Source organism: Pezoporus occidentalis, unplaced genomic scaffold (assembly GCF_034315485.1).
Source record: "Pezoporus occidentalis ecotype Australia unplaced genomic scaffold, CSIRO_AGI_Poc_V1 ctg27, whole genome shotgun sequence".
Classification (NCBI taxonomy): domain Eukaryota; kingdom Metazoa; phylum Chordata; class Aves; order Psittaciformes; family Psittacidae; genus Pezoporus; species Pezoporus occidentalis.
This window is the reverse complement of record NW_026914611.1, coordinates 8,185,647-8,212,014: the sequence shown is the minus strand read 5'-3', so window position 1 is coordinate 8,212,014 and position 26,368 is coordinate 8,185,647. Positions and strand designations below refer to the sequence as shown.

Here is a 26,368-nt window from a genome sequence, read left to right as displayed (position 1 = left end):
GCCTCACTTCCCTGCCTTTCTGGAGAAGATAGTGAGTACTACAGGAGACAGGCTACACCATACTCCTTCTCCTCCTCTAAGGTCAGCAATCCCAGAGCAAACAATACTCGGCATCCTATGGCTGCTCTTCTCTGGGCAGCTTGCAAAAAAGCTGCAATAGAAGCAGGAGCCCAGGAAATGAGAAGCTGAGCTCTGGAACGCACAAAAGGGGCCAGGAGAGCCACAGTGCTCCTGTTGTGGTGGGCAGATGCGGGCAGCAGAGAGAGGCAATGAGCAGATGTGAAGCTAAGTAGATGAACTTCAAGCAGCTAGGGCAGGCAGTTAGTTCCTGGAGGGCATTGAAATCCCCCAATCTTTCTACATTCCGAGAACTCAAAATGTTGAACTGCGTGTCACACAGTATCACAGTATCACAGTATGCTGGAGATTGGAAGGGACCTCAAAAGATCATCTAGTCCAATCCCCCTGCCGGAGCAGGAACACCTAGATAACGTTCAATGTGTCCAAATCTCCAGGGAAGGAGACTCCACAACCTCCCTGGGCAGCCTGTTCACCCTCACTGAGAAGAAGTTCCTTCTCAAGTTTAAGTGGAACCTCTTGTGTTCCAGTTTATTACCCCTTGTCCTATCATTGTTTGCCACTGAGTAGAGCCTGGCTCCATCCTCGTGACACTCCCCCTTTATATATTTATAGACACTTATAAGTCTATAAGTGTCTTCTTGTCAAACAAGAAGGTTCAAAAATCAAACCAACCCTGAGTAATACTTTATCACTTGCATTTTGAGAAGCTTGGCTTGCTTTTTAAACCGCTGCCACTCGCAATGCTTAAAAGCATGGAACTGGCATAAACTGATTTGCACCTTCTTACTGTTAGGCTGTCACTTAGGTTTAATTTCAATAGTCAAGCACCCATTGTTTTGGGATAACTGCAATGGCCTGTACTGATTTGGTAATTTAGGTATTTTTATTGAAGGTATTTTCTTCACTCTAACATATTTTAGGCTATCGTAATTTGCTTCAATATATTATTTAAAATACCATTCTCCTGACATCTACATTGATACTGAATATAATAAATTAACAGATCAGCCCCTTTCTACCATTATAGAACATGGAGAGAAAAGAATAGGCAGTTATGCTATGGCTGCAAATACAACTTTACATCTCTACACACCACTGTGCCTTAGCAGTATCTTAGCTACGGGTTTTAGTTCAAATTAATCATATTAATGTAAGAGAATTGCAATTTGCAGTAATTTTTAAAAGCCACATCATTAGCTCTCTGCTATGTGTAAACGTCTGACTGGAGGCAATTAAACAGAGAAGCGAGTAAGGGATTCTGCTTTCAATTCTGACACTGACTGCACTGCGCAGTCACTGCTAGTTTCCAGTACTCTTCCTTTATGTGGCTATATCATGCTGTGATGTTTAAAACATGAATGCACCAGACCACCAGCACTGCAAGTACAGCCAAGGGGGGAAAAAATTAATTCAGTAAAGTTACAGATACAATTCTTTCCCCCTTCTCTTAATGGGTTTCCTTGCATTTGCAGCTTTAGATGCCCCTTTTCCTACCTATAATATCTTTTCCCCATCACTCTCTTGCCTGCATTTGATCTGTCACCAAAATAGATTTGCCCTCCCCTAAACGGACCCATCTCCTTCACCTACCACTCTACTAGTCAGTCAATAACCAAAGAGATTATTTTTCACTGAGATGTAATTATGCCCAATAATAATAACTGGCCCATTTTTGTGATGTGGTTTAAATAGAATAGCTCAAATCTTACAAAGCAGAGATTAGGGAAACGGTTGATGTACCTCAAACATTATTTTAGAGAAAGTAAATGAAGGAGCTTCTTCACATGAGCAGCAGCAAACTCAAACTTTCTGCCATAGAAGACTGTGGAGGTAGGAGGCTTGAAAGGGACTTTGGAGGCCGGAGAATAACAAGAGAAAGACAGAGGAGAAAGCTCATGTGCCAGGGTGGGAGAAAAAATGTTAAGCCAGAAGGACTGCTAGCCTTATTCAGTAAGGCATTTATATTCCCATGAAACAATTTTTCAGAGAGGGTAAGGGTACGCAGAAACAACACAGGAAGAAAATGAAGCTAACAAGCTTACTATCTGGCATGTTAGGAGAGTCGCTACATCTTCAGCTGTACCCCAGGACTATCCTTACAGTTACAAATAAAAGAGGATGAGGGAGCAACTCCAACCCCAACGATCAGAAACACATGTACTGATTTGATGGTCAGGACAAGTCGTCACTCAAAGCTAGAATTACCTCAGAAATCTCCTTAGAACAGCCTAAATCACAGCCAGAAACCCAGGTAACAGCTAAGGATTGTGGAAAATCATGGACTTAGTGCTCCAGCTCACTCTCTGGTCCTCTTAGCTACCAGTAAAGGAATGCAGAAGAAACCCGCTCCTGGACTAAAGCCTGAAAGTAAAGGCAAAAGCATTCCCCTTTACGGAGAGGGCTCCACTTGTTGCTACAGTGCTCTTCAGGGCCAGAATACTGTGTACAATTGTGACAGATGAAGCATAGGGAAAAATAGCTTATATGCTGAGATAAAAGGGCTATATATGCATACCCAAGCACTTCATGTCCTAGTGCAGAGGTTTTCAGCCCATGGTAACAAGCACCCAGGAATCCATGGACCATTTCTATAAGTTCATTGATTTGTATTGCCTTCCACATGAATGACCTTTTCAAAGGAATTTGCACCACCACGAGACAGCCTTACAGGGACTTCAAATGCCCCCAGATGAAAACAGCAGTAATTGGTAACACATGTTCACCTGGGAAATATCAGTGTGAGAATCTGATCTCTAAGAAGGACAAATGAATTACCTGCAAGTGTTGCTAAGATGTCTGCAGGAGAGGAAGACAAATTATTTATCTTCAGGAATAATTGTAATTCACAATGAGATTAGCCAGTATCTCCTGTTAAATGAGCATTACCTGTTAAAAACATTGTGCTAATCTGAAATACAAAAAAATCAAATGTTAACTCCTAAGCTATCAACTGATTCAGAGCTATTAGTTTGGGTTCATTATTTTAGTTATTTAATCCTTTCATGATATTTTACTGTCAGGTGATCAAGTTCCATTTTCAAGTAATTATTTCCCAGGCAGTGGCTAGTGAATTAATTCTGAGAGTACTGAAGGAATTAACTTTCAGTTTAACTCTCAGTAAAATATTACCATAGAGGCTGAGGACTTGAGTTCTGGCATTTTTTTTTTCCTCCACAGCACCCTAAATAGAAGCAGCTCGAAGAGGAAAAGCACCTCACCAAATCCAAAATACATACAACCAATTTACTTCACAGCTATACCTATATGGGAAATCAGTCATTTCAGTGCAACTAGCAACAACAGTGTTAACTGACCCCTCAATGATTTGTTCCTTCAGCCCAAGAAAATGCTGAACCATTTCCTCAGTAACCTTTTTTCACTTCACCTGGTTAAGCTGTGTATATGTGATCCCTGTAAAGAAATGTAAGCAGCACAGATCTGAAATGCTCTGCAGAGACGTGACCTTTCCACTGAAAGGCATATATCTGTTCAAAGTTACTTTTCCCATGGAATAGATACAAGAAGAAATGGCAAGGGCCAGACTCAGCTTATGATAGTGAAACAAAGATTATCTGCTCCTAATTCTGTTTCTCTACAAGAGTAGACTTCACAGAAAAAAAATCTGAAAACTTGGCTCTTCCACAGCTGGTGTGAATCCAAAAGGTTTTCAAGGGGATGGGAGGTGGTGTTGTCTCTTTTCGGGCAGCTGCAGTTACGAAAATCTTCCCTGTTCTCAAAGCCTGCTCTCCTACAGCTTTGTATTCGTACCTTGCTCTTCCTGAGATTGCCAAAGTCATGGAGCTGAACATGTTGTGACACCATCAAACATTTGAAGTGTCTGCTTTCTGCTTGAATCTTATTTTTAGAATCTTCCACAGCTTTTCAAAGCAGACAGACCCGAAGTTTGACATGAAGTAAAAAAACTAAAGAAGAAAATCTGAAGGGTTTGATGATCTCTAGAACATAAGCAAGCTTATGACATGTGTCTCATTTATAAAATTACTACTGCCTTGTTTCTTTTATAAGGCCACAGATATGGCTGCAAATGCCCATTTGCCACACAGAAACATAAAGCCTTCTACCTCAGAGTTGCCAGTTGCAGGATTAAAAGTGACAGATTTTCAACTGGTAGCTTTGAACTTCAACTAAAGCTCTAGAAGAACAAAGATGCTAAAACATAGCAGCCCTGAAATACTACAGTTACTGTTTCTTAGGAACTTTGAGCGATCTGGTCACTGCTGACCTTGCCTTGAGAGGAGTTGGTCCAGACTACCTCCAGAGATCCCTTCCAATTCAAGCACTTCCAAGGAAAGTTTTCTTTTGCCAGTTGCTAGTGTTTTTCCCTAAGTGCAAAGAGGTTTCTGAACTCTGGAATACTTAACAGTATAAAACATCAAGCCACATTTATTTCTGGTTATAGCATAAATGTGTGTGAATCCAACACCAGAAACTACTTGATACAGTCCTTTTATAATTCCTGTAATGTAACTTTTTATGTAAGGTTTGACAAACCATTCTCTTTCACATCAGTTTACATGTATTAACTTCATTAATTCTGAAAAATCCCTTTTATTTCAATTCTGTTCACCAAAACTGTGGTATCTGAAATTAATTTCAATAAGTAGCGCTCTCAGAGGAGACCCCTGGATCACCATCACTGCATAATGTAACCCAGTTTATTTCCAGTAACTCCAGTCAACGTAAGACAATGCACAGTAGTTGAGGATCTGGCTTATCACAGAATCATAGAATTGTTTGGGTTGGAAGGGATCTTAAAAGACCACCTGGTTCCAACCCCCCCTGCCGTGGGCAGGGACACCTTCCACTAGACCAGGTTGCCCAAAGCCCCATCCAACCTGCTCTTGAACACTGCCAGGGACTGGGCAGCCACAGCTTCTCTGGGCATCCTGTGTCAGGGCCTCACCACCCTCACAGTACAGATTTTTCTCCTAATCTCTAAATCTAAATCTCCCCTCTGTCAGTTTAAAGCCATTACCCCTTGTCCTGCCACCACATGCCCCTGTCAAAAGTCCTCTCCAGATCTCTTGTAGCCCCCTTTAATTACTGAAAGGCTGTTACAAGGTCTCCCCAGAGCCTTCTCTTCTTCAGCTCAACTCTCTCAGCCTGTCTCCATAGCAGAGGTGCTCCAGCCCTCTGAGCATCTTTGTGGCCCTCCTCTGGACTCACTCCAACTGGTCCATGTCCCTCTTGCCTTTTGGGGGCCCCAGCACTGAACGCAGCACTGCAGGTGGGGTCTCATGAGAGCATAGTAGAGGGGCAGAATCACTTCCCTCAACCTGCTGGTCACGCTCCTTTTGATGCAGTCCAGGACACAGCTGGTGTTCTGTGCTGCAAGGGCACACTGCTCAGAGTGGGAAAGTGTTCCCCTAACTTACAGTCACTCCAGATCCAGTATCAGCTGCTCTGATCAAATGTGTTCCTTGTAAAAGACCAGAAAGAGAGCTCTGTAACGAAGTATTATGAAGAGCTATATATCTTGTCCATGCAGAGAATACAAAGATGGATGTTTTCCAAGAAAGTTCAAAAATGAGTAGTTAGATGGGGGTGAGATGACATAAGAGAATAAAATTGAGCATCTGCACCAGGTAATGAAGAAATGAACTGTGAATTAGGAGCAAAAAAGTCCCCCTTCATGCATGAAGAACTAGCCTCTGAATATTAAGCAACATCTACACAGAAATACTGTCCACTATCTACTAAATGGAGATTATTACAAATAAATTCAGCAAGAAACTTATTAAGACATCATGTCATGAGAACAGGACCAGAATTATAATAGCAAGGCAAACTGAAGAAAGAAAAAAGAAGAAAGGACTCCAGGTTCAATCAGAAAACCAGGTGAGAAGGTAACAAAGAAAGAAATGAGAAGAACTCGCTGCTGCTGTGCAATGCATGAATATTTGCATCTGCCAACAGGACATCAAAAAGCAAATTGGCAAAGAGTCATAGCTCACTGTTTGCTACTTATATTCTGGTAGCGTTATGTTTGTGCAATTTCTATCACTCACAGCCTCTTTTGGGGGGATGGGGATCAGAAAAGGAGATATTGGAATCTACTTCTGCTGTTGATGTTTGTATTCACTGAGTTATCTGGTGCTTGAAGTATGCCTCATGTACCACCTTTTATTCAAGAATTGACATATTTATCCAAGACTGATTTTAACACACTAGTCGTAGTCAAATACGCACAATGGCTTTGGCAGATGTTTCCAGCCATGCATTTTATATCATTTATGCATTGGCATACAAAAGGCAACCTTTAATTGTGTGTGTGGATTGTAATCACAACCTTATCTAGGCACCTCATTGGAGCAGTAAAGACAAGATTACAGGTATGCAGCCTACTCCTAAGTCATTCTGAAGGCTTTTAAACTTGGTAACTGGTGGAGCTCCTTTAGTACCAAGATTAGACAAAGACATACTGCTTTAATCACTTTACCCTAGTTGTAGGTTTTTTAGTTTAATTTAAGCTGGTCAAATTTCACTTCAAAACCACAAAGTATCTTTGGTAAAATCTGAATAGATCATCCCACTTGCAAAAGTTTGGGTATGGATGAGAATTTCACTATGCCATTGCAGAAAGCATCTCTAGTTCTGTAGTGCAGATGCAGCCTTTAATGGTGATGTTTTTTTCCCCATAGACAGCAACTTTTAATACAAAGACTTAATACTGTGCTGAGGAAGGAGATCATCATCAGAATGAAGTTGGTTGAAGGCTTAGGAGTTACACCCAGAACTCCTTCAGTGCTACTGTTTGTTTGGAGAATACCAATAGCAAGAAATTGAACCAGAAGTTTCAAAGGAGAGGCACAGAGGACAAGGAGGATAAGGAATACAAGGCATGTACTAGTGTCAAGCAAGAAAGGAACGAGAGATAACAACAAGAAAAACATGGAAGTGCTAAAATATGAACCAATCTAAAGTCATATTCACAAACATTTTAAGGGTTGGAGGTATTCCTAACATTTCTCTCCCACCTCTGTGGCTGTGTATTTCCATATCAGCTTTACCCAAGTCTGAACCACTCCTAACATGACCCCTGACAAACACAGAATGACAAACATCCCAAGCCAAAAGGCAAAGCAAGGTGGGATGCAGAGAAAGGAATCAGTAGTAGGCAAATTAACCTGGAGCGAAGTATTGCAACAGGCTGTGTTATCACCAGGCAAAAAACGTTAATACATGACTATATTCAACTGAGAATGAACTGAAAGAGAAATGAATGACAATTTATAACATTTTACTATCCTTTTATCCTGTAGTGCTTAAGTCTTCCTTTACACGGATAGCTTTCCATTCTGTTCAAAATAATGGAGGAAAGCAACTGCACATGGATTGCCCAATAAAGGTTCCTTCATTTTTCCAACAGGGGAGAGAACAAATTACAGAGAGATATGCTTTTACTTGCAATTTATGTTCCTGAAATTCACACTGCTCTGAATGGCCATTCATCACACTGTGTGACAGTCACATAGCAGTAGTGCTTTACATACGAGCTCAAGTTTTCTGTCGTTTGCCTAGCCATCTAAATGCCTGGAGTCTTACATGAGATTGTGCTCTTGGCAAAGCGTAACAGTTAGGCTGCATTCCTTTAGCTCTGGACAACACACACATAATTCATGAGAAAGAGGAAGGCAGCTATTTTCTCCCAGAAGCTTATCCTGCTCATTTTTTATGTCTCTCCAGAGCACATGGCCATAAGCAAAGACAACTGGTTTTCATACAGACCTTAAGGAAAGGAACTTAAGCTTGACCACCCTGTGCTGACAAAGAATGGGCTTAAGTAAATCACGGCATTCATGTGCACCACTGCAGCACAGCACCAACATACTCCATAGCATGTTTTATTCTGCAACTTCTCTGATACAACTAGGACAGAGAAAAGCAGCACTACAGCAGGTATAATTCACCCAGCCCAGCACACATCAAAGCTAGACAGCACTGCCAGCCAACTATCGAGTGCAGGGAAGACTCATGTATCACTTTGGTATGGTTAGAAACTAAGAGGAAACAAAGGAAATTCTGTGGAACAAGTTAGGTGCCTGGATGATAAATGAAGTCTAAGCAATTGCCCTACACTCCCCTTAGAGGGATATACAAGCAACTCCAGAGAGCAATTAATCTCATCCTAAAATACGTGTTTGAGACAGGCATGATGAACAGCCTGTTGAAGGTACTATGTTTTCACCCTAACTATGAAGAGTGATTATCTGAGGCTTTGACATCAAGTTTTAAAATCTTTAAAGCCAGAAGGGATGAACCCCAGTCTCAGAGCAAAGGAAGGAAGCACACAGCAGACAGTTCAGCTCCCCTCCTTCCTCTGACCAGAGGCAGAACATCCCTCCCATTGACCCTGAAACAGGAAACGCAGTCCTAGCAGAGTCAGCCTTCACTTCTGACACCATAGACCCACTCACCCATACGTGTACACTTTGAAGAGGAGAGATGGCAAACACCTCCCACCGTTCCATGGAAAACTACCATCTCCAAACAGGGTGGCCAAGAGGAACACCCCATGGCTGGGGACGGATCCCATGTTCCCCCCACAAAGCATCAATCCAGCCTCAATAGTACTGTGCAAACCAACTTAAGAGACAGACACGGTTAGAATTAACAGCATGCTTTCACTGACCCCTTCAGCTAGGGCACCAGTGCTCAGAAACACTCACACACTGCCTCTTCATCAATGGCTGCTCTTCCCTGCACCAGCTCTATCCTCTGCTTTGTACCAGCTCACCCACTGGTGCATGACTTGGTAAGTCAGCTGAACCATGAGAGGTGAAAAGGTGTTTTTTGAGAAGTCTTCCCTGATTACAAGTTAGGCTAATTCATTCAAGGAAATTACACCCATTTCCCAGTTACCTTCAAATAACATCAATCCAGTCTGAAAATGCACTGGATCTGTTGGCGCTTAAAATTATATTCCCCACTTATTCCGTTCAGCCTGCAGAATATTGTAACAAAGAAATCAGCAGCTCAAGCAGCCTGCTGCCTCAGGCTACAGAAGTTTGCTTGTGGATTATTCTCTCCCCCATTTTGAAAAGCACATAGATCATTAACATAAGTCACTGAAATTCCCTGTCTTTCAACAAGGACATTCTAATCATTTGTCAACGGAAATCACAGTTTACTGGCTATCTACGACTAATCTTCTGCTGAGAAAAATGCACCTGATGTGTTTCAGAATTACAGGGTAAAAAAATGCTTTTCTTCTTGTAATTTCAGGAGATCTAGCAGGGTTGCTGTGACAATAATGAATATTTAAATGCCTGATATTAATTGGAAATAGTCTGACAGTGACAGCCAAATAATTTCAAGCACAAGAAGAAAAAGTCTCAAACTGATGAGTAACTGACATTTGACCTCCTGTTCACTTCCTAAGCTGGAAAAAAATGCAATTCATATTGAAGTTGAAGCTGGCTAAGAAGGCATAAACCACTGTTTCATGCTTCTGCATTGCCTTACTGTCTAATGCTCTTATAAAATTGTTTTATTCACTGGTTATAATGGCATATTGAGGAGAAGGGTAAATACCTAGGACAAAGCAATTACGGTAACCCATAAATGTTACAGAAAATAATTTAAACATTTATAAAACCGTGTCTGAAATGTCAAATTTAACAGAGTAACACAATGCTTGTGCAAATTTATAACAAAGCACGTGCAATCTTTTTTATTAAGTACCAAGACTTCTTCATATTAAAGTTTTCCTGGCACTCTTACAAGGGCCTCAAGTTGGTGGGGAGTACACTTAATAGAAGGCATCTTCCCCACAAAGAGAATATAAGCCATCATTATATGGCTGCACACACAAACAAAACCAGCCAAACAAAAAACCCCACCCAGCATGTTAGCCTTAAGGAACTGTGCCCCATCAGGATTATGAAGTCCTCTCTGAAAATCTGGGATTCAAGGCATGGAAATTCCCTGCCAAAGTACTACATCTGAACTCCCGTGGAAGATAAAAATGCTGTAGACCAAGACCATTTGGTCTTTTTTCTCAGATAACCTAAAGAGAAGGAAGCCTTTCTCTTCTGAGAGAAAAGCAAATTGAAATGAAATGTTTACAACTGATGTTTACTAAGGATTATACCCTCACCCTGCTTTTTATTAAGAGACTTCTGTTGCTTAAGAAACCTGGTGTTAATCCCTCAAAGTGGATGACATTTTCCAACCCTGCATATTTCACAAAGCTTGAACACATTCAGAGGGAAAGAAAGTTGACATAAGACAAAACAGATGTTTAATGAACTTGAGTAGTCCGACAGGCAGGTTTTGGTCTTTCCAAAAGACTGCCACAAAAAAGGAAGCAACTATTTTCTTACAGACACAATAAAGAGGACTTTGGTTTGGTTTAATTAAAGAGACCAGATGCTAACTAGAAGAAGAATCCTTACCCCCCGTGATTTACTTTGATCTCACCTTTGATGCTAATGAGAAAGAAACAACTCCGACTTTCTATTTAGTATCAGCAGTATCATTCCAGTCACATCAGTGTCATACACCCAAAGAGCAGAACATGATCAGTGACAAACAACATGTCAGTCAGGATTAAACCTGGTCTGAGTCACCAAATCATTCTACAGCAGTCTACCATGAGAATCAGTCATGTCTTCAGCATTACCTAGAAAGGAACACTGACTCTTTCTGCTTAGAAGTTTCAAAGCAGATTATTTCTAGCACTGAAACAACTATAAAAGTAAATAGAATATAAATGGCCTAATCACTAAACATTAAATGGTTTTCCTTCCCAGAATGATCTGCAGTAGATGCAACCATCAGTTACTTTTACTGTTTCTTAAAAGCTGTTTTTCACTTAAACTATAGTTTGAATCTACAGAGGAAACTGTACTAGAACAAACATAAGAAAATCCCTAAGTTTTACTATGATTATATGGAATTGATCCATAGAAACACAGGTAGAGATAAAGCCAGAGCAAAATCAAGCAGAACTGTACATCTCCACCCTCTCTTGTATAGTACACAACTTCTATTTGGCCATGTTGGGTTTTGCAAGTATTACGGTAGAGGTGTCTACCTTTCAAAATACCCAAGATCTATCTATATGATTATCATTATGTGTACAAGGGTGAAAAAAATGTTCTTCCTCCTTCACATTAGTCATTTTAGCTAAAGCTGTTGCCTTCTTACCTACCAGAATGGGACTGTATTTGCTCATTCTAGCACGTACTCATAACTCAGCCAAACACTAGCTAAAACAGACTGCTGTATTTTGGATGTCTGCAATCTTCAGTCAGCATATCTAACTAATTTTTCAGTAAATACAGCCAAACTGGAAATTAGAAACAAAAAGCAAGAGACAAAAATCTCTTCCACACTTGCACAGAACCCCTCCACAAAGCTGACACATCACCAATGACTGCAAGTGTTGAATGATCATGACCCTTCAACTCATGGCCTTATTTTCAGGCGCTGATCACCTACAACTGCAGCTGAAGCCAGCTCTTGTCTGAGAGTTCACAATAAGACTCAAACTAAAGGTACAGTCATAAAAAGCTGAATAACTTAAAAGGGGGAAGCATATTCTTCACAATTTATCTCCGCATAGCAGAATAGACAAAAATGTGCTCAAAAAGATATTTGATGAATCTTATATTTTCCTTTTATGTTAAAGGCAGGAAATGAAAGCTGAAAGTAATACAATCTTTTTTTTTTTAAGCAGCAGTGCCTACCTTTCCCCCACCTCCCCAAGCATCTGTATTTGCTTGAAAAGAATCACGCAACCAGCAAACTGGACATGTGTAAAAGACCCAGGATCATCTGTTCAAGCTTTCACTGGCTTTTTGGAATATAGGAATGTTTGGAAATTCCACAGTGAAACATTGTTTGTTAACAGCAAGCAACATATAAGAATTTTCATATGTACCCTTCCTTTTACAATACTGCATTTGCAAAAGTTGATGAATAGGCCCTGCATTGTGTTTCCCATTTTTCAAGTCTCCCATACAAACTCTCTCCATACACTTTATGGATTCCTTTCCTGGCAAAAAAATACCATCTACAGGCCCACATGAAACCATGTGGATCTTTTTCTCTTTAGGCTTCTGAGAAGGTAATATGATGAGCCAAACACGGTGCAATTATATAGCATCAAAACACTAACACAAATAGAATTAATTTCACTTTGAAGGACAAATGACACAAGAGCTACTTCACTTTTAAACAGCCCAAAAAGCAGCAGCACTGGGGAGGGAGCAAAAGTAGGTCATGCTTTTCTCCTATTTTGTTACATACAGACCAGACACAGAAATCCAGAGGATTTTGCTCTAATAAAAACTATTCATCTGCATATGATGGGAAAGAAAAAAAAGTAAAAAAAAAGTAAAACCCAACACACAAAACCCAACAAACAAAAAACCTAACACACATCCTCCCCAACCAAAACCACAACCAACTAACCCAAAAAAACACCACATAGATAAGATCTTAACCCAGTTTTAGCTAAGGGAGACCCGGGTGCTGGTGAACCTGTAAGAGAAGAAATTGTAGGAGTACCAAGGAACGAGGACTAGACAGATGGTCAGTCCCAACTACTTCACTGCTTCCCCCATACTCAGGAAGTAATACCTGTATCTGTTTTTATCTATTCTCAGAGATCATGAACAAATGATAAACTGGCATGACTTAAACTTCATGCTGTCCTGTAAGACACCATAGAAGCAGCGATAAAACCACTCAAAGTTTGGCCCATTTGCTAACAGAGAAAAGATCATCCAGTAAAATTCCTGTAACTCCAGGAAACACAAACCCTGCTCAGTTTATACTTCTATCTACTTCTATCTCAGTTTATACTTCTATCAGTTTATACTTCTATTTGGGAAGGCGTTTTAATAACCATGGCACCTCAAGTCTTGGAAAGAGTAGTTCAGACCTTCAACCACACAAAACACCTTTAACTCTCCATTGGAAAGCAAGCTCACAGATGTGCTTAGGCATGTATGTTTAACATCCTCTGCCCACAGCACACTTGCTGCTCCCAAAATATTTTGTTGAAATGGTGTCATTTTCTTTTTCTGTGTATATTGCACCCATCTGGCTAAAATGAGCACGCTTATATATGGGAACATGGGTTTTCCAACATGAATAAACATCTCAATTTCAATGTATTAAAAGTTTTTCAGTTTTGTGAGATGGGACTATAAAAAAATAACAAACAAGAACCTTTTAGAGCAGACTGACAATTATGTGTATTGCTCCATTTGACTATGCATACTTTAAAGATAAAAGGTTTTAGGAAGCTACACTAAGAGACTTATAATATAAGCATCCTGCAAGTTTCACCACAAGTTCTGACTTTTAAATCAACTAGGTCTTCCTTGAATAGAGGTAGTTACAAAAAAAAAAGCCTCAGAAAATAATCATATCTCAGTGATGTTAAGAGAGAGTTATTTAAACCCAAGTCTTCCAGGTGTTCCTGAAGTTGGAAAACAAAAAGTAATGTTGATCTCTTCTAACACTGAAGAGCAAAATAATACTGTTTTCTCAAACTCCCAGAAGCAAAGCTGGAGTTATACGGATGCACTGCTTCTGCACATTACTTATGCTTGCTTCTAAACAATTTAATGACAGGCACCTGATCTCAAAGTGGTTCCTACTAAGTGTTTGTTAAATAGAATTATTAATTCTTATAAATTGTATGTCATTTCCAAAGTATGGTGAAGTAGCAGCTGTGGAGAGGAAAAAAAGCTTGTATCTGGGATAATAAGGATATTTGTACCATGTAAGATAAGCAGCACAACTTCCATTAGCATATGATAATTTAAACTAGAACTACACTTTTCAACAGAGATGATTACCTAAAGACTGCTAATTTTAGTCTGTTTGATGTGGATATCTGATATTCTGAAGGGCATAAAAGCATAATAAGTTGCTACATACATTAGCATTGAACTTGATGACTTCGGTGCACACCTACCTGCCAGTCCAGAGGACTTTCTATTACAACAAAATCTGAGATTGAACACACAGTTGTAATTGTGTCACAAACAGCAGGAGAGAGCAGTCCAAAAAGCATGTGCATGTACATAGAAAAAACAGACAAGCAAAACCTTATAAACAGGTAAATTTGTTTTCTTTTTTTAAATGAGGATTTTCCTAATCAGAATTCCTTCATCTCTAATATAGGAATAACATTTCCAGTGACGACCATAAGTGTTTTCACAGATCACTATATGTGTAAGATCCATGTACCTCACTGGTAACCCTCCATTTCACAGAAGGGAAAACTGACCCAAAGAAGGCATGGGAGTTACCATAGCTACATAAAATTCAAGTTACAAAGGATGAAATTTGAACTCAGGTTTCCAGTTTCCTATTCCCTGAACCCTGCGGACTTTGAAAAATACATATCCCAGTACGTTTTCATAACAGCAGCAATGCTCAGCAACCTTACACGTTAATTACTTAAGCATGACATGTTAAAATCATCAGTGGTTACTAACAGCCAGATAATGTAAAACAGAATCGGTCTTTGTATCAAAACTAACCCAAACTGAGGTGTCCCTGTCCATGGCAGTGGGGTTGGAACTAGATGATCTTAAGGTCCTTTCCAACACTAACGTTTCTATGATTCTATGATTCTGACCACACTCATAAAAGCAGTAGTAACTCTGTTTCCTTAGCAAGTACAAACCTAAATTAAATTGAGAGTGGTACAGAAAAATTTTAGATGAGATTGCTTTGATTTTAGCTTGCACTCAATGTGTGTGAGAGCACTTGGTACCTGCGAGAGTGGTACAAATTAGTGAAGTTTCAAGTTTGATTTCAAGTTACTGTCCTAAGGACTTGCCAGAGGAAAAGAAAAAATTCTGTACAGATCTCTGATTTACTGGATCAAGAGCAAACACCATCCAGGAAATATATCAACTGTTCAGAAAGCAGAGGAAACCACTGGTGTAATACTGGAACTAAAAACAAAACACCAAGAAATCACACCTCTTCTGAAGCTGTTCAAACAAACGGAATAAATAATTGCAATTTACAGTTCACTGTTTAATGTTATTCTATTGCACCATCATCAATTTAACGCTGATATAACAGCCATTTTCTCCACAACATGAATTCAACAGCCAAGGGATCACAGTTGAAATAAGACATGAACTGGTTTGAAAACATGTGCTTTTAGAAAAGCCTGAATAATCTTTGACCACCCCAACCTCCATGTCCTTACCGGAATGTCAAAAGTTTCTTGTGTGTCATCCAGCATCTGAATTTTGATGGAGACGAGTTTTCCTGGAGGTGTCATAGGTGGTTTCTGTCCATGCTCCAAGGTACTGATCCCAGCATTTTCCTGAGCTCCTAACCGGGATCCTGCTGTTGGTTTCTGCTCGGTTTCACCCATGTTTAGAGAAACACGTTTCTTATATCTGATAAAAGAATAAGGATAAAGAAGACCATATAGATAAGGGGCTTTGCACATAAGCATTATGGTATATATACTTACAGCTAATAAACCACGTGATCATTAACATGAAGTAATAACCATTGTGATTTTGTTCTTTTCAATGTCTCATAAGAAGGCAAGAAAATCAGGCAGCCTCTGTACTTAAGAAAAAAAATAAAACACACAAGCTCATCACCTGCTGGTAGTAAGGCTGACAGACTGAGTATAGTACTGCACCATCGGAAAATACTCCTTTTCTCCTGGAAAAGGAAATGAGACCACACTGGAAACAGAGCATGACAGAACCCAGGTTTCAATGAATTATGCTAATTGTTATGTATTTATGAATGAGGAAGGAGAGGAAAGCAGTTGACACAACTCATCACTTGCCGGCCACCACTCCCTCCTGGCTATAATCAGCATTTTTTTTCATTAGTCCTCCCAGCCTTCTCTGGCCCTTAGCAGCTGCCACCTTGCCTAAGGGTCTGCAATGCATGAAAGCAAAAGGGATATAAGATGACCCCAATAATATGGCCCAAACATTTTGTGTATTCTGGGGACCAGTATTACTCTAAAACCCAGAACATAGCTTGATCCCACTGAAAGACCAAGGACTATGAGGTTGTGCTACTGGGAAGGCCAAAAACTATCCAGAGCAAAAACACAGATTGGGAAAGGCACAGGAAATCCTATTTCCCACAGAGCCCTGTAAGTGGGAGGGTAACACCAAGGAACAAACCTTCCTTGCTGTGCTAGGGGAAGGCTACACCTGCACCGGCTCTCTGAATGTGGATAAGCTCTCTCAGCTTCATATCCATGGAAAGCAACCTCAGAAACCAGCATACTAATTTTGTTCCCATGCAACTTTTGTACCACGTTATACAGGACATTTCATAGAATTATAGAATAATTAGGGGTGGAAAGGACCTTAAGATCATGTAGTTCCAGCCCCGCTGCCATGGGCAGGGACACCTCACACTAAATCATATCACCCAAGGCCTCGTCCAACCTGGCCTTGAACACTGCTGGAGATGGAGCATTCACAACCTCCCTGGGCAACCTATTCCAGTGCCTCACCACCCTAACATGAAAGAACTTCCTTCTTATATCCAACCTAAACTTCCCCTGTTTACGTTTTAACCCGTTACCCCTTGTCCCGTCACTACAGTCTCCAATGAAGAGTCCCTCTCCAGCATTCCTATAGGCCCCCTTCAGATCCTGGAAGGCTGCTATGAGGTCTCCATGCAGCCTTCTCTTCTCCAGGCTGAACAGCCCCAACTTCCTCAGCCTGTCTTCATACGGGAGGTGCTCCAGTCCCCTGATCATCCTCATGGCCCTCCTCTGGACTTGTTCCAACAGTTCCATGTCCTGTTTATGTTGAGGACACCAGAACTGCACACAATACTCCAATTTCTACTAAATTCTATCCTAAAACAGGAGCAGAGCTACAATGGTGGTTCAGTGTGATTTTTCATTAACTGGCACAAGTTTGAACCTCCTTTTATAATTCAAGGACTATTAGTTTTACTTGTCAAACATTACACATCATACCAGAATTTTATTTCACTTCATCCCCCTGCCTTTTGACACTCTGGCTGGGTTTCTGATGAAACCCACTGCTACTGCCTGTTTATCTTTCTTGGTAATTGCATTTTCATTCTGCATGACTTTTATATGCTGATCCATGACCATTAAAAAAATGAAAACAAACATGTAGCATACAGAAAGAATGGAAATTTAGCCTTCCAGGTGAACAGAGGCACAAGAAAGAGTACTGCCAATCACTGACTGGCCTTAACTCTGAGGTTACAACTATTGAGAAGCCTATGGGAAAAAAAGGAAGCACAAGGTGTCCTATGTATTAGTGAATCCATCACCAGTTCTACAGTATACTATAAAGAACAGTGCCAGGTGATAAGACACCAGTCCCCTCCTCAAGGACAGAACAAAAACAGTCCTGTCTTCAGCAGGATATACTGTTTAGTACACACCATTCTTCCATGTCCTGACTAATGTGTTCCCACAGCTTTTTTACATATCAAGAAGCTTGGAGTAAAAAAATTTACACCACCACTTTGACTAAAAGAAGTGTTAGCTGAGAAGGAAGGGAATGAAAAATTAGGGATCACACACTTCTACATATCAGCTCAACAGGTACAGTAAGTGCCAACAAGAAAGCTACAGTTGGAGCTAGGAACTCCAGAAGAAGACACCAAGCTCAATATAACAAGACTCCAGGCCTATTTACAAATAAATCTGATTTTCTTGCATGTGAAGTACACAGGAGCATTTAAAAAGGTAACACAGGCACCCAGTCTGGAAGTGCCATTACACACAAAGATACTGATCAATATTCCTGTTAAGTCCAAAGCTGTTTTAAGAGCTCTTCTGAAGTCACCACATCCCACAGACAGCATCAGCACAGCAGAAAGGACCTCTACCATTCCTATGTTACTACAGCAGATTTTGGCTAGGTACAGACTTTTAAAGAAGATGAACAGGAAATCTGTTCTTTCCATTAAATCCTAAACATAGGAATCAATCCAATCATTTCAAGGATACCATTAAATAATAACACAAGGAAATATTACAGAGCTTGAACCTTTTGATAAACGTTCTTCTGACTGGATGATGTAGTGGCCCACACACACATTTGGACAGGCCTATAAACTTAGTGAAGCAAGGCAAAAAGACAAATTTAGGAGCAAAAAACATCATGGAGGAAAGGTACAAGCCAAACCACTCCATATATACAGCTGAGAGGTTTTTTATTAACAGTTAGTAACATTGAAACTCTTGTAATTATATTATTTAATACACACATGCTTCCATTTGGAAGCAAAGATCTGAGAAGTACTGGACTCCCTCATCACATGCATCTGCTACTTAGAAAACTAAAAGCAGACCTTTCCTTTTTTAATCTGTATGTATAAACATCAGCATGCTGCATTGGACATGATTTAAGTTGTTGTTTTTTTTCTGTATGACGCTAGCCTCACTGTGGTGCTGTCATAACATCAGCACAAAAGCTTTATTATGCCTGTATGTAAGAGGCCTTAAAAATTATTACAATTGCCCCCTCTAAAATAATGCAGGGCATCGGTCAAGCTGCACACCTTTCTCCAAATCACTCTGAATCTAGAAGACAGTGAACTAAGGTCACAGAATGCAACAGAAGAGTATTAAGCAAATATTGAGCAAACTTGGGGAGATGAGGATACCTAACATCTGTCACATGAGAAGAAGGATCAAGTTTGGAAGAAGATGGAGAATTTTAAAGAGCCTCTAGTAGAAAGACAAAGTTGATTAACTAGGGAGGGTATTATCACGGAATCACAGAATGGTTTGGGTTGTACAGTACCTTAAAGCCATCTGGTTCCAACCCCCCTGCCATGGGCAGGGACATCTTCCACTAGACCAGGTTGCTCAAAGCCCCATCCAACCTGGCCTTGAACAGTGCCAGGGATGGGGCAGCCACAGCTTCTCTGGGCAACCTGTGCCAGTGCCTCACCACCCTCATAATAAAGAGCTTCTTTATAATATCTAATTTAAATCTACTCTCTTATTAACAGAGAAGAAACAGCAGTGGCCACCAGACTCCAACACATGCAGCCCTAAGCAAAACATAAGTGAAAGCAGACAACCCGTACAGGATCAATAGGAGCAGCAAATAAAAAGGACTCATCTGAACACTGAAAATTATGAGTTTCTGCCTGTTCTTTTTGACAGCTGGTAAAATGCAAGCCAAGATCACATCTACCATTTCTGCTGCAGATTTGCGGGGTGTCAATGCCTTTCTCAGTACTGCTGTAGCATCTGCAAAGATGCAGAGACACCATCTGCAGAGAGCTAACCTGCATTCTGACCTGTGTGAGAAGTTACCTGAGACAGCAGAGCTGCCAGTGGAAGAGCCTTGGCACTTTCTGCTCCTACCCAGCTCCCACCCATGCAGTCCTGCCTGATGCTGTGCATTGACACTGTGCATTGCCACTCAGCCTCCTTCAATGCACTGTTCTAACCCAAAAGAAAATGGTTCAGTGTTTTGTTCTCTGCTGGATAAGCAAATTAGATTGGCCTCAGCAGGCTGGCAAACCCAAGGCCAGGGTAAGCTCAGCCCAGCCAGCTGCTGGCAGGCCACTAGACTGGCTCAAGCCGTCTCACCTAACTGGCACGCAAATCTACAACTGCTATTAGTTAGATTAGTAAACCTGTTCTTGTCCTAATCACATGTTAATAATCCTTTTACAGAGATACTAAATGCTTAGATGAAAATTTTAAGTTCCACAGATACTTACGCAGTAGCTGGATAAAGGCCATGATGTAGTTCAGCATAGAGCTGTTTTAGCCTTCCATGTTCAAAACAGGCAAATTTTATAGCATTGGAAAGGTTCAGGCCAATTACAATTTCCACGTATTTTTCTCTGGCAGGATGAAGAAAACAAACTGACTTAGTGTAAAGTGAACTAGGAGTATAAACAGCACTTTGGGAGGGAAGGGGGGAATGTGAAAAAGGGATTACAAAAATTACAAAGTACTGAGGAAAAGAGAAGCAATAATACATTGTTAGAAATGTGAGCACAGCTCATGTTGGAATAGATACTAATCCTATTTGTTAACTGCTCTGCTCCCCTAGATCAGGCCATGAGGTCTGGACATTTGATGCAAGAGGTTCCTAGAGACTCCTGTTACAAGGGAAGAACAGTACCAGGTATTTAGGCTTTTTCCACTTCTTTTGCTTTGCTTAAACACATTTTCACAGCATGAAACAGAAGGCATCACACTGTTCACTATATGCCTTTCAAAGGTGGGGAAGCCTCAGGCACAGTGGGATGATGTGACTGGCCTGTAAAGTCACTGAGCAGAGCAGCTACAGAGCTAAAGCTGCAGCCAGGGCCTCTCAGTTGCCAGCCCATGGTGTCCCAGATCATATGGAATGAAACGTTTGAAAGAGATTACAAAGTAACCAATATTAACACCAGATGAGATGCCTCAAACTGACTCAACGGCTTACAAACGATCTTTAAGGTCTAGGAAGGCATCAGAGGACTACAAAGGAACAAGTTCAGTCCAGATATTCAGAAGGATAATGAACATGAAGCAGCAAGGAGAAAGAAGGGCAATCCAGACAAACTTTTTGCACATGCTTTTGACTCTCAGCTTCTTGTAAAACTTTTGGAGAGCCTCAGCTGCGGAGAGGACTACAGTGAATACTGTAGCTAACACTCCTGTAAAGTACTCATCTTCAATTTCAAGCACTTTCAGTTTTGCAGGAAAACATACTACTTGACAAACTGGAGTTAGCTTTTGGAATCACAGTAATCAAGTTATAAGGAAGACAAGGTAATACGCACAGGTCACATGCGGAGGGCAAGAGGCACGTGAATTTCAGACTGAAACTAAATTCAGTCTGGAATGATGGGGAATGGACCAAGCACCAATGCAGGTCAGGCTTTTGTACTTTGTGAAGAATTATCCCGGTTAATTTCCACAAGTCCACGGCAGAGGTGTACAAAGCAAGTGCAGTGAAAACTTTCAAGTCAACTGCTATCTGGTGAGTCTTTGGCAGTTTCTCATGGGAGAATATTAAAGATTTGTCAGAAAATCTTCTTTTGATTTTCTTAAGGAACTACCAAAACCCACAAACAGCTGCCTCACTAACACAAAGTTTATGCAGGGAGTTTGGAACTAGATGATCTTTAAGGTCCCTTTCAACCCAAACCATCACATGATTCTGTGCTTCATGTTACTCCACACAGAACCTCATACACCCTTGACATTACCCAAAGGTCCTCACAAAGAAAATAATACATTAGAAATCTGACATAAACCCAGAAGTTTTTCATTAGGCTAATGGACCTGCATTTTTGTGAAGCAAAGAAATTTGACACCAAAAGCTCTTAACAGAAAAATAGCTCAAGCTTGAAGGGCAGTAGTAAAGACACAGGTGCTGAGTGTCTGCTTCTCTGCTCGCACTCAGCAGGCTAAACTCGGTTGCTCAGCTTCTAATGAACATGTTGCAGCTGAAGGTGGTCGATGGATTTGTGTTCAGATTCCTGTCTGCTCACATATGCAATATTCACATAGAGAAGGACGCATTATAAAAAGCCAGTTCTTCTGTACCATTGGGCTGCCTTCTGGAATTAGAAAAAATTACCATTATAAATTATGGCTGCTTCATGAAGTCAAAATTAGGGAGGGTCTAGTTGAGGTATGGTCAAGAAGATCAGCATTAGTGGTTCATGTCTGGTCCCTTGTACAGTCAGTGGAGAACAGGATGAAGGGGGAGCTCCTTAACTGGGCTTAATTTCTAAACGCACACTTATTTTCCCTGTCTCTAAAGACACAAAAATTAACCTCTTCAAACCTGCCTTCCCAAAAAACCACCATGGCTGACTACCTGTTGCAAGTCTCAGAACTGGATACCTTAGAATTCTGCAGACTTCCTAAAATTTGCAGCAATAAGAAATGACCTCAATGAAGGCATCCATATATGGATGTGGATAATTCATTCTCTCATGAAAATAAAGATAGCCCATGAAGTTGCCCATCTTATTCAGGCTCTGAAAATACCTAAATCACACAGTCTTACCCTTTAACTCGCTACGGTCATACAGATGGACAGACTAAGTACTCAGAGCTGTTAAAACCAAAACAGCTAGAACATGAAACCAATGTAAAATTTAGGGACCTAAGCAATAAGTAACACAAAGCTTTAGAAACTCAAAACTATTCAGTATGCTGATAATATAGCCTGAAATCTAGGATAATGAACACTTATGTATGTACAGACCAAAAAAACCTCTTGCAAGCCTATCAGTACAGCATTCAGAGGGCCTGCATTCATAACTGCTTCTACCTTTAGGGCCATTCACTACCAACTGGAGCTCATTTATCTTCATTGCATTCAGGTCCTCAAGCTGTCTGCAATTCTGTGGCACTAGCAGCTGTCCCAGATTCCAAGTCCTCTGCCAGATGTCAGCAAAGAGCAGTCCCATCCCACACAAATTTGATGTACGCTGTCTTTCTTCCTCAAACACATACCTGTCAGTAGATCTATCAGCAAGTGCAGTAATGGATTTTTGTATGCTTTTGCAATTGCCTCTGTGAAAATCTTCATCCTTTAGCATAAGTACAGATTGTTCTGTGAATCAAACCAGTCTAAAAATATTTCTTTTTAACCCACAAAATTAAAATTATTTTTGATGACTGTCAGTGGTATTAAACAAGACAGTAAACATACTCATTCACTGTGTGCTATGTTTTCTGGGCAACCTTGCATTAGAAACTTATTGCAGGTAAGGAACATTTCTTTTTCTTCCTTGCATCTTACACAAGCAAGCCAAGCTATCACATACATGTAAGTGAGCAATTAAATGAAGCCTTTGTGTGCTTACCCTCTCAAAGGAACCCCTCAGAAACCTCTTCATACAAGTTACTCTTGGCACTGGTTGTGACCAATTCCCAATCTCTAGGGACTTGTCTTCACTTGTACGCTTGCACCATGATCAACGCTACTTATAGGAATACTAATACCCTCTTCAAACCAACACAGCCAATTTTAAAGTTTCTTCTTCAAGTTTTAAGTCAGCCAGCTTGAAGGTACTGTACAAACAGGTAATTCTGGCTATTCCTGGAAGGAAAATTAGTGTCTCATCTGCTAAGCCAAAGGGACGATTAGTTCCAATTACTCTATTAGTGACTCCCCCCTAAGAACTGTGTTTTCCCTTCAGACTCCCTTGCAGTGTGAGCAAAATAGGGAGCTCCTGGAGCCATGAATCCCTTAATAGTCCAGAGGGAGATATTTCTACACAAACGCTTTGCTGTTAGACACTTAAAAGTTGAATTAAATATTGCCCAGTTGATTTGCATTTATTGTATCACCATTTAACTACTGGGTATTTGTTTATAACTCACTTGCACATGAAGTTTAACACAGTGTTTTGATTTGAAAATACTTTCCTGCCACTTTCACAATTGAACAGACTATATATTTTCTACAAAATTTCTGCTTTACCTTGGGGCAGAAGGTGGATATTTCTTCTTTTCTGTGAAACTCACAACCTGCTGAGATGTTTCTCAACCTGTTGTCAAACTGCCTGCATAAGAAATGATGCTTAGGAAGAAGTTGTAAGCTACTAGTATCATATTCTTATATTCGATTTCATTGCCACCGCTTCCATTTTGCATAACCTGTTTTTGCCAATTCTGTCACAAAGACCTTTGAAAAAGTAAAACTCAACATGGTCGCACAAGTGAAAAAAAAATGCATTTAAAAGAAAAAAATCAGTAGCGAGTACACAAAATACATGAAGTCATCCAGCTTCCTCTACTGAGTCACCAGTCCTTTACTGATGATATAATGTGTTGTAGAAGTGACAAAGTACATGTTATAATTTTACAAAGACCTAAAGCATTTCAAAGTTGAGTTACAAAAGCATAGCCCAATGGGGCACAAAGCTATTTCACATTATGGACAGCAAGACTGTGGAAGCTTTACAGCCACATGGCAAACGCTAGGAACATATAAGGAGAGTTTAGAAAAACCTCTCACTTGCATTTCCAGCCAGCACAGAGTTTCTTGATCAAACAGGTCATCACCTGAGCCCACAGTTTGTCATTGGAAAACACAAGCAAGTGGGCAAGAACTTAAAGCAGTTTAGTGGTTCAATAGCAGTACAAATCACTGAAGTACAATCCTGAAGCCATTAAAAGCACTTTCCAAAACCCTTTCATGCCATCCCTCTGCATAAATAAAGCTGTTGCACCAGCTGGAGTGCTCTGGGCTCATTCACCCATACAACACCTCATGTGAAAGCCAAGCGGAATGTGCTTATAGTAGAAGAAAGTAATCTGATTTACTTCCAGATTTAACAGAATTCTGAATGGGATCCAGCAACTCATACCCAAGCCCCAAGCATAGCACAGACATTTTCCATGAAATAAAAACATGTCAAAAGAATAAATAACACATTACATTAATACTACTGTTCAGCAGTTGGGGGAAAATCTGACACAGTCCTGCTCTTGGAAAATAAAACAGCTCAGGAGAAACACTATTTCTCTGAACCAAGTATGAGTATATAGGAGAGGTATTCATACTGCCTAAATGCAAACTGGCTCCTCATGAGAGCTCTCAAGCACCAGAGCCTAATTAAGGTGCTCAGTGGACTTTCGGAGGAGAGGCCTTCTCCTCTCCTTGAGCATGCAGACCCCTAGCAGAAGGCCCAAATGCGGCAGTCAGCATGCCAAGACCCCATCCTTTCTTTTGAGAGAGATCAGTTATGATTACTGTGTTATGGTATGTTGCACAAGTACGGAACAGAAGCTGGTGAGGTTGCCACCACCCACACTGCACTGCATGGAAGGGGTGGCCAGTGGCTTGAAACCACAGAGGACAATGACAACAGTGTTCAGCATTATGCAGCCGGGGAAGATGCCTACCCAAACATGTTAAAGTGAAGCCAGAATGGCCTTGACTAGTTTCCTTTTGGCCAAAGCTTGTGATCGGACTGCCACAAAATTATTACATAGGTCTTCCACCAGGAAAAACGTATTTATGGTCACAGCTGTATGCTCAGTATAACATCTACTATAAAGCCAGAAAAACATCCTGCAGGCTTTAAATATTTAAGCATCTGTTCCCCCAAAAAAACACAATTTCTTTCTAAGTTTGTAAAACTACTTGGTGTAACTGAATGTACAATTTTATTTTTTTTTTAATTTAGTCTTTCAACAAAAGCCTTTATTACACTTGACCAAGGACATACCACACTGGGCAATGACACAGCTCCCTGTCAAAAATGCTCACACCATCAAGAAAAAAATAAAAATGCTTCATGTATTGCTGTTGAGAAAATAATTTCATAGATTCACTGTTCAACATCTCTGTTGGTGACATGGACAGTGGGATTGGATGCACTCTCAGCAAGTTTGCCAACAACACCAAGCTGTGACGCAGTTGACAGGCTGGAGGGAAGGGATGCTACCCAGAGGGACCTTGGTATATTTGGGAGGTGTGGGCCAATGCCAGCCTCAGGAAGGTCAACAAGGCCAAGTGCAAGGTCCTGGGTCGGGGCAATCCCAGGCACAGTTACCGGCTGGGCGGAGAAGAGATTTAGAGCAGCCCTGTGGAGAAGATTTGGGGGTGTTGTTGAGAAGCTCAACATGACCTAGCAGTGTGTACTTGCAGCCCTACAAGGGCAACAGGGATAGGAAAGGGTAATGGCTTTAAACTGAGAGGGTAGGTTTAGATTAGATGGTAGGAAGAGATTCTTTACTGTGAGGGTGATGAGACACTGGACCAGGTTGCCCAGAGAACCTGTGGCTGCCCCATCCCTGGCAGTGTTCAAGGCCAGGTTGGACAGGGCTTTGAACAACCTGGTCTAGAGGAAGGTGTCCCTGCCTGTGTCAGGGGGGTTGGAACTGGATGATCTTGAAGGTCCCTTCCAACCCAAACCATTTTATAATTTGCATTCTGGTGGATTATTACAATAGGTCATGAGACGTGACTGTGTAGTATCCGGATTCAAGTATCCTATAGTGTTTTAAAATAATGTCTTTATTCTTCCTTCAAAAAAAGTATTTTAAAAATTATAGCAAAACTTCCAAATTTGCTCAGGTTTCTACCCCATTTCTCTTGGTGCGAACACTTGAACCTGTAAAAGATCCATGGAGAAAGTCTACCTGTGCTGACTAGCATGGTCTAAATACTGTCTGCCCCTGTTTGTCTGACAACAGCTCTCCTGATTTTCCAAGATACTTTTCTGTCTTTAGATAATTGATAACACTGCCTTTATTCTGTGAACAGCTATCAGAGATACTGTGAGACAGAGATACAAATATACTGCTGCCACAAGTAAGTCC

General features: G+C 40.7%; 1 protein-coding gene across 7 annotated transcripts in view; it reads right to left on the bottom strand.

Annotated features, from left to right (window-relative positions):
- FARP1 (FERM, ARH/RhoGEF and pleckstrin domain protein 1) overlaps window positions 1–26,368 on the bottom strand; it is a 220,006-nt gene that overhangs the window by 162,370 nt on the left and 31,268 nt on the right. For 6 of the 7 annotated variants that reach the window (XR_009965964.1, XM_062624632.1, XM_062624631.1 and 3 more), the window contains exon 2: window positions 15,293–15,488. Coding sequence is in view for 6 of the 7 variants with exons in the window: in XM_062624632.1 (XP_062480616.1) it covers window positions 15,293–15,463 (171 nt within the window). In the remaining variant the exon portion in view is untranslated. Of the gene's footprint in view, window positions 1–15,292; window positions 15,489–21,659; window positions 21,678–26,368 lie in introns of those variants that run through there. The other variant, XM_062624628.1, reaches the window with a different exon arrangement.